The sequence below is a fragment of the Lagenorhynchus albirostris genome, chromosome 16 (genome assembly GCF_949774975.1).
Source record: "Lagenorhynchus albirostris chromosome 16, mLagAlb1.1, whole genome shotgun sequence".
In the NCBI taxonomy this organism is placed as follows: Eukaryota; Metazoa; Chordata; class Mammalia; order Artiodactyla; family Delphinidae; genus Lagenorhynchus; species Lagenorhynchus albirostris.
Window position 1 is genome coordinate 54737823 of NC_083110.1, and position 16891 is coordinate 54754713.

The following is a 16891-nucleotide window of genomic DNA, read 5'->3' on the forward strand; positions in this document are numbered from 1 at the left end:
AGACATTCCCCTTGAGTTCCAGTATACTCCTCATGGAATGGAAGTCTTTGTGGAATAGGAATAAATTAGGCATCTGAATGGTAAGCTGAGGTTCCTAGTACTTCAGTTTCTCTGAGACAAGAATGCCGAGGTGAAAATCATCAGACATTTTTGGTTCTGTCTGGAATTTGGTGGTTGCTATTGTTAACATTCCTCATCTAGTTACAAGTCATGCCAGCCGCATCTTCCCATATCCTTCCCTTTCAAGTCAGAGGTGTAACAGCACAACCCTTGTATAGCTTTTTCCAAGAATTAGAACTGGCTGCACCTATCAAATGTGGGATGTGGGCAGCAAGACTGAGACCAGAGCCGGTGGCTGGCTGCCTGGCCTGCTTTTTCTGGCCTTCTTGGAAACTTGGATCCAGCCAGAAGCTGTAGGTAACCTCCCTGCCTGAATCTAGTCATCAGTCACCACACGCTCCCCCGCCAGCTACACGTTCTTTCACAGACCATTGGGTGCATGTGCGAGTATAATGTTGTTACTGTTTGGGAGATGTTTGCTGGATCCAACAGGAAATCAGTCCTTCCCTTGTTTACCTAAACTGCCATGCCAAAGTAAAGCTCTCCCTCTGCCCTAATGAAGGAGGTGAGGGAGTTGAGAAGAGGGATGGTAGAGGAGAAGGAAAAGCGCGCTTCTTTGTATTCACAGAGGATACCCCAGAGCGGGTCCCTTTTTACCGGCTAAGGAAGGGCAGCTCTCATATGTGAGGACGGGAGGACTATTGTAATCTTGCCCCATCTACCACCATTCACTCTGGCCTTGCAGCCTTGGTTGTAAAAGTTTACCATCTTTGGACTTTTTCTTCTTTCCTCCTACTTTTCATCCCTTAACCTTTCCAACCCATGTTTCACCACGGAGCCTAGGGAGGGAATTGCGAAGCAGACCGTAGGCTGATGTCGGAGAAGTGCAGTGGGGCTGTTGTGAGTAGTATGTGGGCTCCACACATCTTAGTAACCAGGTCACCAGCAGTGAAAAGGGGGAGAGTTAGGGTGCTGGGAACTGCCAAGAATCACAGCCAGTCTTGTCTTTGTAGCAGTCCATAGTGAGCAACCTTTATTGGCATTAGGGCATCAGACCTGTAAGGATCATCTCTCAAGTGTGTCTTAGTGGAGACAGGATTAAGAATCATGTCCAGGAAGACCATGGGATTTTATACCATCTGAGCAAGGGCTTGCCAACAGCCAGGTCAAGCAGGGATGGTGGCCTTTCCTAGGTTTAGTCCTTAACTAAATTAAATGTTCCCCTTCTGACCTCTCCGTAGTCTCCTGTCCTCCACTCTACCAGACCTGTCTTCTTTTTCCTGCAGAGATGAGCGGCCTGTTTGACCCATGTTCTTTCCACTGCAAAACTTTATTCAATGCAAAATTCACTCCAGAAGCCTGGGGGACCCGACCTTTAGGCCGGTCCTGAGGCGCACAGTGACCTTGCCTGCCGGGGTCAGGACAAGTGTTCTTCCCTTGGCAGAGGGCCTGGCAGCAGCTGGGGTCCACAGCACCCCGGGACTCTTTCTGTTCGACCTCCTCTTGCTGCTCTGCGGGAAGGCCATATCTGGCCACTCCTGTGAATCTTGCCCCGTCTCAAGCACTCAGTAACTGGTGGTTTGGGCCCGTCAGGAGATAAGGGGATGCCTGAGGCCTAAGCTTCCAGGGATATTAGAAACACCCATATGTGCTGTAGGATAAAGGTAAGGGCACTAAAGACCAGACTCTAGAGAGCATGGTAGCTGAATCCTAAATGCGGACCTATCAAGCAAGGGACTGAATTCACCAGCTTCTTTGCCAGTTGTGACTTTGATACAAGTTGTGTTGCACAGAGCTCCTAGCAGAGAGCTGACCTCTCCTCCTGTGTATTTCGGTCCTCCTCCAAGACATTTGCAAAGCACCATTTAGATGGGGGACTGGGCCACAGTCCATTCCTAAGGAACTGATAGCTCTTGAACCATGAACTCTGGGGCAAGATCCGGGAAGGACTGGGTCTCCTATGGAAGAGGAGCTCAGCTGAACAAAGCCCAAAGGCCATAGTCCAGAGACCAAAGGCCCTCAGGGGATAGACCCAGAGCCATCCTGAGGGAGCAGTGCCGCCCTGGTGTGGTGATCTTGCCATCAGAAGGCTTCCTGAGCTGGTTCTTGGTGCCCCTTGGCACTGGCCCCTTACCCTCTGAGTTAGGGCTCTGTGAAGGGCATGGCTCCAATAAGCTGAGGTATCTGGTGTGTGGGCAGCAGCTGGGGGTGCGCAGGGGTGCCTTCAGATGAGGTTGTTCCTGAGACGCTGCTCCTGTTCCGGGGAGTGCTCTGTGTTAGCTCGGTGTGCGTCCCCTGCGGACCAGAGGAGGGCAGGTAAGTCGTCGACCTGACCGGAGTCTCATCCCCTCCCTGACAACGTCACAAACACCAAGACATCCTGCCCAGCTCAGCCTTTCCATCAGGTTAGTCATGGGCACAAACAATCCGTTTTATGGAAATGGATGCCAACAGATGCGTAGCTGCAGGGACATCGGGAAGATAGGCTTTTGAGTGGGAAGGGTTGTGCTGGCCACTCTCCCTCGCCCCTCCCCAGGTTCATTCTCTACCCTTCTTGTTCTCTCATGCCCTGGAGACCTGACCCCTAGAGACTGCCGACTGATGTAGGTCACTGGGAAGAAACAGCACGAGATTAGAGGATGGAAGGAGAGAGGCCAGGGCATTTCTTCCCCCCTTTGTGCAGTGATGGTCTCCTGCCCGCTGCTCCCTCCTCCTCAGTGCTAGCGCTCACCTGGCTCCAGGACACACTTTGCCCCTTCAAGCCCAAGGTGATAACATTCCACTTTTGCTTATCCCTGGACGTCTCAACACTCCTCATCTCCTTAGTCCTACTCACACCTCAGTGTAGTCCTCTCATTAAATAACCTCCTACTCTCACCTGAGTGTGCCCTGTGTTTCCTGCAAGGACCCTGGAGGGGTCAGAGCTGCGTAGTGTTCTTTCCTTGCTTGCTGCCCTGGCCCCCTTGCAGCCTGCCCGCAGCATCACGGAGGCTGTGCCTCCACGCCGGCAGCCTTAGGGTCCAACCCCTGATCTCGCTCACGCTCCTGTCTCACTTAATGGCAGCAGCATCTACGCAGTCTCACGATTTTCAAATCCTTATATTCGTCTTCTCACTGTCTTCCATCTGTTGCCAGAGTTATCTTTTGAAAATCTGATCTGGTCTCCCTGCCTCCTTGGCTGAAATTTGTTGGTGGTTCCCAGAAGCCCACGGGATCAGGTCCATTCTCTCAGCAGGAGCCACCGTAACCCTCCCTGCAAAGAGCTCTAGTAGGTGTGACTGCATAGCCCTATTTTACAAAAGAGACAGCTTCTGAGGAGGAGATTTCCTGACTGTCTTAAAGCCAGAAGGTGGTGGAACTGGATTTGCTGCCCAGTGAAGCCCTCTGAAGCCAAATCCTATGCGCCTTCTCCTCGTCCCCTCTCTGACCTGTGCCTCTCCTTGCAGCCGGCTCAGATGTCCCTTCCTCTGCGAAACCTCGGCTGGCCTCCAGGTGGTTGCTCGGAGGGCGCTCTGCTTGCTCAGCAGTGGTTCACAGCGCTCTGGGGTACCCAGTAGGACTGGGGTTACCCATTTGCGTGTCTGCTTACCCTACCTGACACTTAGCTCTGCCTGTTACTCCTATTTATGTTCCTAGTGCCTGGCAGTGCTCAACACAGAGGTAGGTCTTAATAAATGTTTGTGGACTAAATGAACACACCTGCCCCACCCTCTGTGTGCAAAGCGTGGGAGTGACTGCACACACCCCACAGCAAATACAAGCACTTTAAACTCTAAGGTAGAGGAACTGCTTCCTTTCTGTACAGGCAAGTGAGGCAGCCACCTCCTTACTCTGCTCCCCACTGGATTGTTGCTTCTTTGCCTGAAATTACCAATCCTGCAAGTGTCCTGAGCCCTGTTCTCCGTGGTCTGCGTACTGTAAGCAGTGATCAGGGCTGGCGGTAGCAACACGGATCCGGGGGACTTCTACGTTTGCCTGTGAGGCAGTCAGCCTGGGATGGAGGCAACTAAGAAAGACCCTATGAAAGGAAGGGGAGAAATAACAGGCTGGAAAGGGGAAATCCTGACATGGCCTGAAGTAACAGGAAAGATTCCAGGACAGATGGCAGACTGAGATTACAATCCAAACAACCTTAAGGACAAAGAGGGATGTAGGAATAGTTACTGGGTGGGGCTGATGCAGCTTGTTCCAGAAATCTATGAACTTCTATGAAGTTGTCAAAGGCAATTCATCTCTGTCCCCTCCCCAGCCTTGTACACACACTGAAGTCACACACAGGGACACAGGGTCTTCCAGCTCCCCGAGCTCGCATGGGGCTGGTCTCACAGTGGCCCGCAGTCACCTGTGTGGCAGTCGTGCAGCCAGACCCGTTGCCCGTCGTATTTGCAGCGGCACCGCATCACGTTGTTCGAGAAATCGGACTCTGCCACCTCGAGCTTGGGGTTCACAACCACCTGGGGTGAGAGATGGGCCAGCAGAAAACAGGTGACTGGGCTTCTGAGTTGACAGTGGCTGTGACATCCTTTACATTTCATGTTGTCTTGCAAACTGTGCTCCTCTTCTTCATTAACCCTTACAGCCACCCCAGGAAGGAGGCAGTAAGGTCCTTATTTTATAGATGGGGACCGAGTTGTGACGTGCCCCTTGTTCACTGAATCAGGACTTAAACCTGCATCCTGGATTCTGATCCCTCCCCCTACGGTGTAGCTCCTTCAAGCGCCAGACCTGGCAGAGATCCTATTTATGAAGCTCTTTCTTCATTTGACCTCAGGGAGCTTTTGGAACATCTGGAAGAAATGGACCTCCTGTGGGGAATCCCTAAGCTCACTTACCTGGAAGATATAATCCCCAGGGCCCACGTCTGTGATATCCACCCACTGGCAATCAATGTCATGTCGGTAGGTGTCCCAGCAGCCAACGGTCACTCCCTGTTCCCCAAAGTTGGCACATGCGTAGCGCCTCTGCATTCCTGTAATGGAGGGTGCTGACAGTTATCGAGTCCCTGAATTGCCAATTAAATGCAGTCAGACTAGGGGCCTGGGCTTCAGCTAAATATCTTGCCTGTTGGAGCCAGAATTCCTACTAAGCATGAATCCAGCACCATAGCAAAGCCCATCTGTGACAGAGATTATTTCTTTGGATGCACTAGTGGAAATGCCTGTTGGCCTAGGAAATGTGATTAGAAGATTCCAGCCCTACTACGCTAATTCATTTGCCCATACAACCCTGAGGAGAGCCAGTGTTTTACCATGCCATTTCTAAGGGCTAGGAACTGTGGGTGTGCGGATAGGAATCAGACAATCAATCCATGCTAAGTCCCAAAGGACTTAGAAGTGAAACAGGTCTGCAACTATTATCCAAAAGAGAAAGTGTTAGGCATTTCAAAAGTGGTACACAGTATGTTGGGAATGCAGAGGAAGTAGAGAGGGTAAGAAATTTATCTTTTTGAGTCGCCTTGAGTGCTGACTGTTGCCAGGCTGGAGTCTCCAGCTGCCTGAGGCTGTTAAGCAGGGCAGAGGGGATCCTGAGCCCAAAGGGGCCGAGGAATCTAACAGAGGAGGATATGCCGACAGGAAACCACATACCTGTAGGGCAACTTGTGTCCTCTAGACAGAAGCTGGCCTTGTGCCCCTCAGCCACCTTGGAGCCATTGAGAGTGAGCAGGTCATAGTGGGTGAAGACCTCAATGCTGTGGTAGTGCCTGCAGAAGGGGCAGAGCTGTCAGGCCGGCAGCAACAGGAGAGGGTCCTCACAGAGGAGCTGGTAGGGAAGGCTGAGGCACTAGGCCCCATCCTTACCCAGAGAGGACCATTACAATAGCAGGGCAGGGCCCTTCTCCCCCCCAAACCATGATGAGTGTGACCCGTGGCCTACTTTCCTGGCACCCCTGCCAGGCAGCAAGACAGCTGCCCTCGTCACCTAGGGTCTCACCCGGGTGAGGAGAGGTCAAAGCTCCAGGAGGCTGCCTGGCTACAAGGCCTGAGGCCTGCAGGTGGAAAGAAGAGACACGTCCAGGGACCAGCCCAGGAGCCAAGTTGCTGAGTGAGGAGGGATGCTTCCTCTGCTCCCTGCCATACTGGGCCCAAATTGCTACCACTGTTTCCAGTTCTAATGACAGCTCTTCATGCTGCCGGGAAAGGTACTTATTTTCTCAGCAAGGCCAAGTCCCAAAGTCACTGCCTGTTCTTCCCAGCTTTCCCCACCCACGGCTGTGTCCTGAAGGAAAAAAACACCCTTTTCCATTCTGCCTTTGTCACAGACATCATCTCTCCTTCTGTCTGGGCTGGAGGCTCCTGATAGGAAAGAACGCTCATTGTCTCCTTCCAGCGCCAGCAGCTCTTCCTTGCGGGCCTCGCTTTGCTGCTGCAGAAACCAGCTAGCTTTTTCTGCACAGCCAGCATCCTGGATGGGATGGCTATTTTGGGTCTCCAGGTTTCTAGGAGTCCCCACTTCACCTGGCTTTTAAAGACAAGGCCTCAGGGCCAACAGAAAAATTGTCCACTATCATTCTAACAGAGACCAGCTCTGCTGGCAAGGACTGCTCTGTTGGACACTGTGGTGGAGATGGACATGTGGGTACCTCCTGGGCAGCCGACGGAGTGATGGAGAGGGCAGGTTGATGCTCCTGGGATTCCTCACTGCCGCCCGGAGGCAAGGCCAGTGAGGCGTCTAGGAAGGAAGGCTCTTTCCCAGAGCGCACGCCCCTCCCAGGAAGGCTTGCCCGGAAGAGACCACACCGGTTGGCTCCCTGGACCCTGGTTTTGTTCCCCTAGAGCCAAGGCTTAAGCAGGCACTAACCTGTGGCACTGGTGCCAAATCCAGCTGTGGCGTCCTGTCTTGGGACGAAAGTCGGCCCGGCCCAGGTTGTGGATCTGTGAGGAGAAGCGCAAGAGGCGCCGGTGTCCGTAGGGCCAGTCCATGCGGTCAGCGGACCGGGAGAGGCAGTTCTCTTCATGGGCACAGTACAGCTGGCTGAGCGGGCGGTCCTCCAGGTAGGCCGTCTCCTGCACTAGCTGGGCGTTCAGCACGAGGTCTGCAGCACCTGGGCACGGTGGAGACCCAGAGGCTAGGAAGGCAGCCTGGCCTAGGGGACAGCCTTGCCTCCAGACTAAGCTCTTTTGGAGGCGCCGGAAGAGTAGGGCGGTTTAGGAGTCAGGAGATGTGAGCTCTAATAGCAGGAAAGCTCTATCACCTTAGCCTAAGCTTGCTGGCTTTGGGGCCAGACTGCCTGGGTTCCTCTCTTGGCTTGGTTTTTAGTTACACCATTAACTAGCTCTGGGACTTGCTCAGCCTTTTGTCTTTCATTTTCCTCATCTGGATGACGGGGAGAAGAAGAAGAAGATGATTAGTGTGATAGTACCTGTAACGTGCTTAGATCATGGTTGGCCCACGGTAAGCATGCGGTTGATGTAAGCTAGTATTTCTTCTGTAGAATGCGTTTCAGCCCATTAAGTGCCTCTGTAGCCTAGCTCATATAACCCCTCAGTAAGCTCTGCTGACCCCTAGCTTGTTACCTCAGCTCACTCTTTCTCTGGGCCTCAGTTCCAGCAATGCGAGGGGCAGAGGGAGAGGGCTGGAGAGCTGGAAGAGTTAAGCACCGAGCCTGCCCCCGGGTTCTACCGTTCTGGTGCATTCTGCTGCAGTTCCTAAGCCTGTGCTTCTTCCAAGGGTCCTGTTCTACCCTGGTTGCTATCAGGGGTGTTCGTACCAGGGCATCCTGTGCATTCTCCTCTGAGGCATCGTGGACATTCTGGTGCGTAAAAATCCAACATGCTAGAGCCTGTGTCTCCATAAGCTGCTCAGTGCCTCTCCCGCCCCCTTCCTGTCACGGGGGCTCTTACCCTCCTCAGAGGCCAGCGTGTTGTCCCTCACTGTGTCAGCACAGAAATGAGGAAATGCACAGCTTTTGCATGTAACGTCAAGAGAGAAATCTGCCAATTCTCAATGTTTGTTCATGCAAAAACTGGGTTACGCTTTAGATTTGGGGCAGAGCTATCACATGGGTGAGCCTTGCACTGACGATGGTGAGATGGGAACACGGGCGTCGAGGGTGGGAGCTTGTTTGCTGGATGGTGTCTGTACTACCACTAAATGCTCTTGGAATTCCTGAGGCATATTTTGGAGAGAGCTAAGGGTACGCCCACTGACAGACCCCAGAATTCCTGAGGGAAAAGAGTGCTTTCAGAGAGAAGAAGAGAGGGTAAAGGCAAGAAAGAAGGGAGAAAAATTACAGAGGAGGAATGGGGATGACCACAGAGATGGCAGGCCGGCTGTCTGTGCTCAGCCGTTGTGAAACATCACATGCATTTAGGAGAAGAGCTGCCACTCCAGGCGGTAGGACAGAGGGGTACAGGTTCCTGGGAGGGGAGAGACGGGGAAGCAGGCCCCATCGCCCTGCAGGGGAGGGTGTGCTGTAAGGGCTGGCGCTCTTCCAGCGTGCGCTGGACAGAGAGGAAGCCCTAGAGCTCGCTGACAAGAGTTAAGGATGTCTGGGCATTGAAGCCTGGCTGGGAAGAAGGTCAAGTGGCCACTCAGGTTGGTGGCAGCCTGCAGCCTTTGGACTGAATACGGTTACCCTGGCCCAGACCAGGTTGGCAGATGTCAAACAGATGCTTCTACCCCAAGAATCTGGGGGTGTGGGGCAGACCGATGCCTCAAAATGGTCTTGACCTAAAGTCTTTTGGGTAAGTCCCACAGCTCACCGTAGGCCCCATGTGTCCTCACATTTCCACACCCTCTACAACAGTTTTCAAACTCTTTTCTTACTACAGACTGTAGTAAGAAATATATTTAATGTTGTGACACACATAAATAATTCCAAGAGAAAAATATTACCCTTACTAAATGTATCACATCATTGTTTTCTATCCTGTTTTTATAAACTATTGGTCGTGATGCGACGATTGGAAAACACTGTTGTGTATCCTTACATTTTCACACATTCTCTGTTTTAATTCTCACAGTAGCTCCGTGAGATGGGCAGGGCAGGGTTTGTATCCCCGTGTGGCAGGTGATTCGGCCACGCACGTGGTAAATGGCAGAGCTGGTGTTCTGCATCCAGCCCTCCTTCCACCCCTTAACCCTGCTGGCCTTGGGGCTGGGACCAGCACTCAGGGCCCTCCCTGAGGACAGGAGGTGTGGGCTTGCAAAATTAGGGGAGCCCGGGCCAGCCTGTCCCACCGGCCCCTCCCGTTACTCACTGTCTGTGCAGGAGACTCCGGCTGAGAAGTGCCCTGCACCGTGGGAGCAGTGCACCGGCCCGTGCCTTTGGCACTGCTGCAAGGCCAGCTCTGTGCCTGAGCAGTGCACCCCGCTCATCACCAGTTCTCTGGCCCCCGGCGTCCCCTGCCAGTACCAGGTGTCCTAAGAAAACAGCCAGCATCACCCAGTCAGGGCTGAGATGTGCTCTTAGAGTCACCTGACTCCCATCTGAGGCTTGGACCCCATCAGACCACCCACACCGGGCTGTGCCCAGCCTTGGCCTGAAATCTTCAGTGATGCTACTCTGGACCCCTCTGGTATTAGAAATGCCTTCCACGTGTCGAGGCAAAAATCCACTGCTATGGCTTCCACTGCTGGCCCTGTTGCCATCACTCTCCCTGACGGCAGACCTCAGCTGTTTGAAGAGGAAGGTCCTGTTCCCTTCCTGTTCACTCAGGCCTGTCCCATTTCCCCAACTGTTCTTCATACAACCCTAGATGGTCGGTTGTGCTCGGGGTTGAGCCCAGTTCTCCCGGGTGAAGTATGCCCAGTATTGCCTGGCAGGCCAGTGTGGGCGAAGTTGAAGAGGTTTCTCCATGGCAGCCATGCCCCAGGCCTCTTGATTTTGTTTCCTTGATATCTTTGGAATCTATCCACTTGTTTCCCCGGGTCCAAGCCAGCACCATTCTCAGCTGGGCTACTGCAATAGTGTTTCTCTGTACTCATGTTAATCTCCACCCCAACTGTTTGCCGCACAGCAAGGAAGAAATCTTTTAAAAGTCTGCATTGCGGGCTTTGAATGGTGTGGCCCGTCTCCTCCTTCACCCTGGCGCTTCACACCACTCCCTCTTGATAGCCGCACTCCACCCCTGGCCCCTGATTTCCTCAACAGAGTCAAGCGTTCTCTGGCCACAAGGTCTTTGCGTGGGCTCTTTATTCCTCCCCCACCTCGTCTGGCTCACTTCTATTCATTTTTCCTACAGACACAATTATGTGCCTGTTGTGTGAACGTTTTATGAATGACTGCATCCCTCACTTGACTGTATGTGGCGACTGACTGCTCCGTTAGGCAGGAACTGTGTGTCCTGTTCACCACAATATCCCAGCACCCAGCATTATATTGGCACATGGTTTCACTCATAATTAACTGTTGAGTGAATGAATGAAGGGTCAGCAGCTTTAGCACAGGAAGTTTTGGAGCACAGCAAGGACCTACCTTGATGGCATGGTTGGCAAAGCCCAGACCAAGCTGTCGGCAGGCCACCATGGCTTCGCTGAGGCCCCAGTGGTCGCTGCACACGGCCCCCCAGCGCTGGACCCCGTTCACGTCCACCTGCACCTCCACCACCCCCTCCTCGGGGCTGCGTCCGCCGGCCAAGCGCACCTGCAATGGTCAGGGGTGTGTCAGGGGCGGGGCCGCCTTAGCAGGGGAGAGCTCAGGGCTGCCGGCCTGGAAACCTTCAGCCCTGGACATGACACTCCCCTTCTCTGGCTTAGTCTCCTCTGTAAAGTGAGGACGTTTTATCAGATAGTCCCTAACATCCCTGCCCGCTCGAGAAATCTGACTGGGTGCCTGCACCTGGGGCTCTCACTCTGGTACTTGCCCTCCTGCTACCTGAAATCCTACCACTGATGACAACGTGCCTATTGCCAAGGGCTTTCATAGCTATCGTCCCGTTCACAATGACCCTATGGGACAGCTGACCCCGTTTTACAGAAGAGAACCAAGGTCTGAGGCGAGAGACTTGCCCACAGTCCATGTTAGCGTGACCCTTGAACTCTGACCACCCCACTCAGCCTCCCAGTGCCACTCCCGGGTGCTGACATCCTGTGGCCCTCTGCCCTAGGCACCGTCTCTCTCAGCTTCACAGGGGACCTGAGAGGGTGGGGTGGGAGAGCCCATGCACCTGAAGAGTCCCACTGATATTCTGACATCTCTGAAGGCTAGAACCCGGCCCTGAGGGGAAGTAGGCCAGGCCAGGGGAGACTCCCAGAGGAGAGGGCATTCCAGGCTGGCTCCAGGCAGGCTCTCATGAACCACTCCCCACTGGCTCCAAGCAGTGTCCCAGGCTAGCTCGGGGCTCACCTGATCCTGGAAGCCCAAGTTAGGGATGTTGCATCTCACGGCAGCATCATTGTCATGCTGGCAACCACTCTGGGAGCCTTCCAGGGAGGGGCAGTCACTGAGGGTCCGCTCATATCCCCCGCAGCGCACCTCACTCAGGTGGATGGGCCCCAGCGCTGCAGAAGGGAAGGAGAGAGGCCATGGGAGGTCCATCTCTGCAACCCCACACCTGCGGCTCCCCCTCCACAGAAGGGGAGAACCGGCCTGGGCCCTGGCACCCCAGGACCACCAGAGGGTGGACCGGTGGCACATCCAGGCTCTCCCACCCCACCCCAGGCCTCCTCGCTCACCTTGGCCCAGCTGGGCCCCAAAGAGGGCCTCCCGAGCAGAGCCGAAGCCGAGCTGACGACACACGACGCTGGCGGAGAGGAGGTTCCACCCGTGGTCGCAGACTGTGCCCCACCGGCGGTTCCTGAGCACCTCCACCCGGCCCTCGCCCACCTGGGCCCCCGAGCGGAGGCGCACCCTCGTCTCCTACTGGGAGAAAACCCGGCCTCAGGGAGGGCCGAGGAGGCAGGGGTAGGGGCTACACCCCCGGCAGAGCCCCTTCAGGACAGGCAGAGCCAAGGCCTGGAGTTCTGACTTCTGTGGCTATTCCTCTGAATAAGCTCTTTCTCGACCTCCCCCTTCCTCGGTGACAAAGAGCGGCCACAGTAATCACAGATTCCAGCCCTAACGAAAGAGCCTTAGGAGTTGGGGGTCCCTGGGCTTCACAGCCTGCCACCTGCTCACTAGGCGAGTCCCTTCCTCTTGCCCAGCCTCACTGCTGCTTTGTCCTTTGGGGCTGAACCCAGAGCAACACTTCCGCAGCAGATCCGTGAAATGATTTTAGAGACCCGTGGGGACGTGTGTCAATGAAACGCACAGTGGGCAAGTCACTTCCGTTCTAATGCCCTCCCGCCTGCTCCGATTTCATCGAGGAGACCACCTCACATGGTGCTGCCCTGCCCCAGTGCCTACCAGCACTTGCTCATTGCTTTTTATGACGAAGGGCCAGGCTCGGGCTCCATGCCTTCGGCCCTCAATGGGATGTAGCTACAATGTAATTACAGTTGTCAGCTTTCCATTTACGGTAGGGTTATAAACGTCCCTTTTAAGTAAATCCCAAAGTTCTACGTTCTGTGAGTTGCTCTCCTCCTCCCGGTCTGAACTGATGCCCCCTTGATAGGGGTGGTTCGCCGCTCCTCCCCTGCCTCCCCATCAGCGCCTCCCCGTGGGGTGGGGCCTGTGCCTCCAGGCCCGCATGGGACCCACCTCTGCCCAGGACTCCTTGCTCCCGGGCTTCTCCTTCAGAGGGCGGAAGCGGGGCCCTGCCACACAGCTGACCACAGCGTGCATGCCCCCCGGGCAGGCCGGCCGCAGCTTGCCCTGGGCTGGTGCCACCTGCACCTGGCAGTTGGCCATGTGGGGCTCTGTTCCCAGGCAGTTGACCCGGTGGATCCAGAAGGAATTCTTCTTTGTCAGGCTCTTCAGTCTGGAAGACAAGGGAGACTGAGGGCAGGGGAGGGGTTGAGGGCTGTGCTCAGGACTCAGGGAGGCCAAGGCACTGGGGAGGGGAGAGGGGGCTGGAGGGGAGGAGAAGGGAGGGGAAGCAGGCCCTTCATGCCACACGCCTTTGCACCCTCCCCTGAGGGTGCTGCTCCTTACCTAGACTTGGGATCCTTCATCTTCGAATTCCAGACTTTCCTGGATGGGAACAAACAGGCGGGGAGTCGAGTGGGTGCAGAAGTCCTACCCGCCGTCACCCTGCCTCTCCATACGTGTCCTTGAGTCTGTACTAGACTCAGTTTGTAAACTTGTTCATTAAGCTTACTTCAATGCTGAGCTTCACCACAGTCCTGAGGGAGTGGCCACCCCACAGATAACGATGATCTCCATTTTACAGGGAAGGAAAGCAGGGCGAGCAAGTTCCCTTGACTAAGCCCAAAGTGGGTGTCTCTTCTGCACCGGGCTGCCCTGGGGCAGGCAGCTCCAAGCTCGCCCTTCCCCCGTCCAGATGAAGGTCAGCCTTCAGGGGGCAACCGGAGAAAAGGGGCCCTGGGGAAAGTCCTCTGGGGACAGGTGCAAGTTGAAGGCCTTTCTGGTGGGAGCTGCCCAGGCAGAGATACTGAGGCTATAATCAGGGCTGCCCTGCTCAGGGGAGGTAGGCAAGCCAGCCAGGCCCAGATGTGCAATTACCGGGCAGCAGGGAGTCAGGGGCCCAGCTCCCAGTCATCCCCAAGGATGGGGCCACGTGGCTGGCCTTGGAAACCAGGGTCATCTAAGTCAGAGACACGGGACAGACCAACTAAAAGTGATTGGGGATGGGCAAGGGTAGATGACTCAGATGTTTCGTGGGAGGTTTATCCCTTGATGAGAAACATATGAAGTTTTCACTGACGGAGCTGGTAGAACTATGACTCGTCATCGTTTACAGGCTAATGCAATCTTGGGACAGTTCTGTCACGTTTCTGACAGAATATTTTTATGTTCCCTCTCCCAAATGCCGCCCCACCCCACGCCTGGCTTGGACGCAACCCAGTCAGAGCCTGGCTTGGATCGCAGTTGAGGAAATTCACTGAGACAAAGTTCAGACAGTTCCCTGCGGATTGGATAATTGAGGCCCAGATGCCCTACCGAGGCCCACAGCTCGTTGTTGGCAAAGCTTAGACCAGAACCCAGGCCGTCTGTACTTGTGAGCAGCACTGTATCTTTACTAGTTAGGTCTAATTTTTTAATCAGGGACACAATTTTACATTTATTTACATTTCATTTGGGGAGTACTCTGCACTATAGTCAATTCTTTTTATCTGATTGGCAAGTACGATGTTTATTTTCTGATTGTTTCTAGAAATTTCCCAGGGTCTCCAAGTTCATCCTCACTCTTGTCTTAATTACTGAGGGATCCATAACCCAGGAAACCCAGGCACATTGCTCCACTGGGCCTGTTTCCCTCCCAATCCCAACACCCACTGAATGTCCTCCCACAGACACTACTCCTGCCAATCTCACTGCAGTCTCCAAGGTCCCACGTCACACAGACACATGCACGCGCGCGCGCACACACACACTCAGACGCTTCCACAACCCCGCCTTCCGCGCGGCCCTCCAGCCAGCCGTCCGCCTACCTGTAGTAGTGGCTGACGACAGGTGCCTCGCTGGGGAAGCCCAGCATCCCGCACACCACCCTGCTGTTGTTCCTGGTCCAGCCCTGGTCACACACCTGCCGCCAGTGGCCCTCGTACTTCACCTCCACAGCTCCCTCGGTCACCAGGCTCTGCCTCTTGGCACTGGCAAGGATGGGCTTGAGCCGCACCTCCTCCAGCCGCCGGCCCTGTGGGACGCGTGGTCACCGTGGGCCCCAGGATTCCTGCCCCCGCTGAGCCCGCTGCAGGTCTTCACGTGGGGAAGCTGGGGCTCGGAGCACTTAGAGATCACCCCACCCAGCGCCCTCATGGGACGGGCCAGGAAACAGAGGCCACGTGGCTCCGTCCTTGGGGATGATGGGGAGGCATTTGCCGAAAGCCACACAGTGAGTAGGAGGCAGAAGCTCGGTTTGTTTAGGGTCCTTTCCTCAACTCCAGGAGAACCAAGCAGATCCACGCTCTCCTGGGGCCAGGATGGGAGCCCTTGGAGTCTGGGAGGCTTCCACCAGGCACAAGGGGGCCTTCTTCACGCCACCCTGGGGAGGGCAGAGGATGGGCACAGACCAGCTGCCTGAGACCACCAGCAGGATCCTCTGGCCCATGAGACCCCCGCCCTAACCCTGGATGACTTAGACCGGTGCGAAGCCCCCTGTCAGGGCCTGCCCCGTTCAGTGGGCCACGGCCAGCTGTCCTCAGGCTGAGGCCGTCTGGCAGCAGAGGGTAGAGTCGAGAGACCTGCCCTGCCTGCTCCTGCTGTTCGGCTTGGGCTGTTCTAAGCTTGGAGCTGTCTGTGCCAGGAAGAGGCAGCAACTGTGGCCGGGCCTTGTGGCTGAGGCAAGCCCTACCTGCTGCTGCCTCGCTCGTGGGGAGCAGCTTCAGTGATTCCCGGCAGGCCCAGCCTCTGATTCCCTGCCCGCCCTTTCTCAAGCTGGGGCCCTCTACCCGTGCACCTGCTCCAGGCCACAAGCAGGCCTCAGGGCCCCAGGGATGCTTCGCAGCCCGCGCTCTGCTCCCTTTCTTCTCCTTCCTCCTCCAGGCTCACCACCTGGACGCCCTCTGTCCCCTGACCCCCTCCTCAGCTCAGGCCAGGGCCTGAACGGCCTTCTCACCTGGGGCCCAAGGGCATTGGAGACCCTCTCAGAAAGGTAGCCACGCTGGCGCTGCGGGTGGCACACCACCCCGACGTCCTCCGAGTGGCTGCAGTCACTGACGCCCCAGCCATTAGACCTGCACTGGTCCAGGGAGCTCTCTGTGCCCACACAGTGAACGTTGTCCAGCCAGATGGGTCCTGTGGGAGGGGATGAGTGATGCTCAGGGACAGGCACAGAGAGGCGAGTCACGGGCTCTACCTCCTGGATAGGACCCCACAGTTATCAACATTCCTCTTCCAAAGCCTGAGTAGAAAATGGGGGTGGAGAGAGGAGTTGGTTCTCCTGGGAGCTTGGTATCTACATCCCTGCCTAGTGTCTCCTCTTGGCCTCAGGTCCCATAGAATCTGCTTTTGGAAAATGCCAGGTAGGTCTGTTAATTAGATCTACCTGTTCCCTCATTCATCCATCTAGTCATTCACTCAACAGCATTTGCTGAGCACCCATTGTGTGTGATTGCTATATTCAAGGAACTGAGAGTTGAGTGGTAGTGATGGTGGTGATGGTGGTGGCCTCACTGCAAGTGAGAATGGGAGAGTAGGACAGGTCATTTGCAGCTGGAGCACTCAGGAAATGCCTCACAGAGGTGGTCACTTGAGCTGGGTATCAAAGGACTGGTGGGAACGTGACAGGTTCTATTGGAGCCTCAGGGAGCCCAGCCCCTGAGAGAAGCCCGCTACCATCTCCTCGTCATCCTGCAGGGGAGCACCGGTCACTCACCCTCCCCTGGGCCATACTTGGCGCTGTGGGCCCAGGTCAAGGCGGCTTCAAAGCCCAGCTGGCGGCAGGCCACCGTGGCCTCCTGAAGCGCAAAGTCGTCATCACACACGGTGCCCCACTGGCCCTGGTGCAGCACCTCCAGGCGGCCCTCCTCCGGCCTGCTCCCTGGGCCCACCAGCCGTAGCTTCATGGTGCTCAGTGACTGCAGCCTGCTGGGAGGGGTCTGGCCCAGCAGCAGGAGCAGCAGGAGAGGAGGGAAGGCAGCTGGTAGGGACCACATTGTGGTGACTCCAAGGGCTGCTGGGGTCAAGGCACCTGGGAACGAGTAAATGTGACAATGATGACCACGTCTACCCCTGACCTCGGGTCTCTTCTGCTAGCAGAGACAAAGGGTAGCACAGGTCCCTCCGAGAGAGTGTGTGTGTGTGTGTGTGTGTGTGTGTGTGTGTGTGTGTGGTGGCATGGATTGGGTCTGGGCTCTGAGATTAGTCTATCTGGTTCAAACCCACCAT

At 55.5% G+C, this 16891-nt stretch overlaps 1 protein-coding gene across 1 annotated transcript; it reads right to left on the reverse strand.

Annotated features, from left to right (window-relative positions):
* Positions 1-1066: 1066 nt before the first annotated feature.
* LOXL4 (lysyl oxidase like 4) lies at positions 1067-16659 on the reverse strand. The gene is made up of 14 exons (XM_060126450.1): positions 16380-16659; positions 15621-15799; positions 14494-14699; positions 13034-13072; positions 12641-12860; positions 11677-11860; positions 11348-11502; positions 10478-10645; positions 9261-9423; positions 6859-7102; positions 5646-5761; positions 4893-5029; positions 4403-4514; positions 1067-2355 (listed from the first exon to the last, which is right to left on the reverse strand). Exons 1-14 carry the CDS (start codon positions 16657-16659, stop codon positions 2285-2287), a joined length of 2274 nt encoding a protein of 757 aa, XP_059982433.1. The 3' UTR covers positions 1067-2284.
* Positions 16660-16891: the final 232 nt, after the last annotated feature.

What these genes read in the sequence shown, in the direction of transcription:
- LOXL4 (XM_060126450.1), bottom strand. Translation starts at nt 16,659, where the DNA reads ATGTGGTCCCTACCAGCTGCCTTCCCTCCTCTCCTGCTGCTCCTGCTG. An exon ending in TGGGGCCCAGCTGGGCCAAG is followed by an intron (nt 11,503 to 11,676) that starts GTGAGCGAGGAG and finishes TCCCTTCTGCAG; the next exon opens with CGCTGGGGCCCATCCACCTG. An exon ending in CGGAGTCTCCTGCACAGACA is followed by an intron (nt 7,103 to 9,260) that starts GTGAGTAACGGG and finishes CACCGTGCCCAG; the next exon opens with GTGCTGCAGACCTCGTGCTG.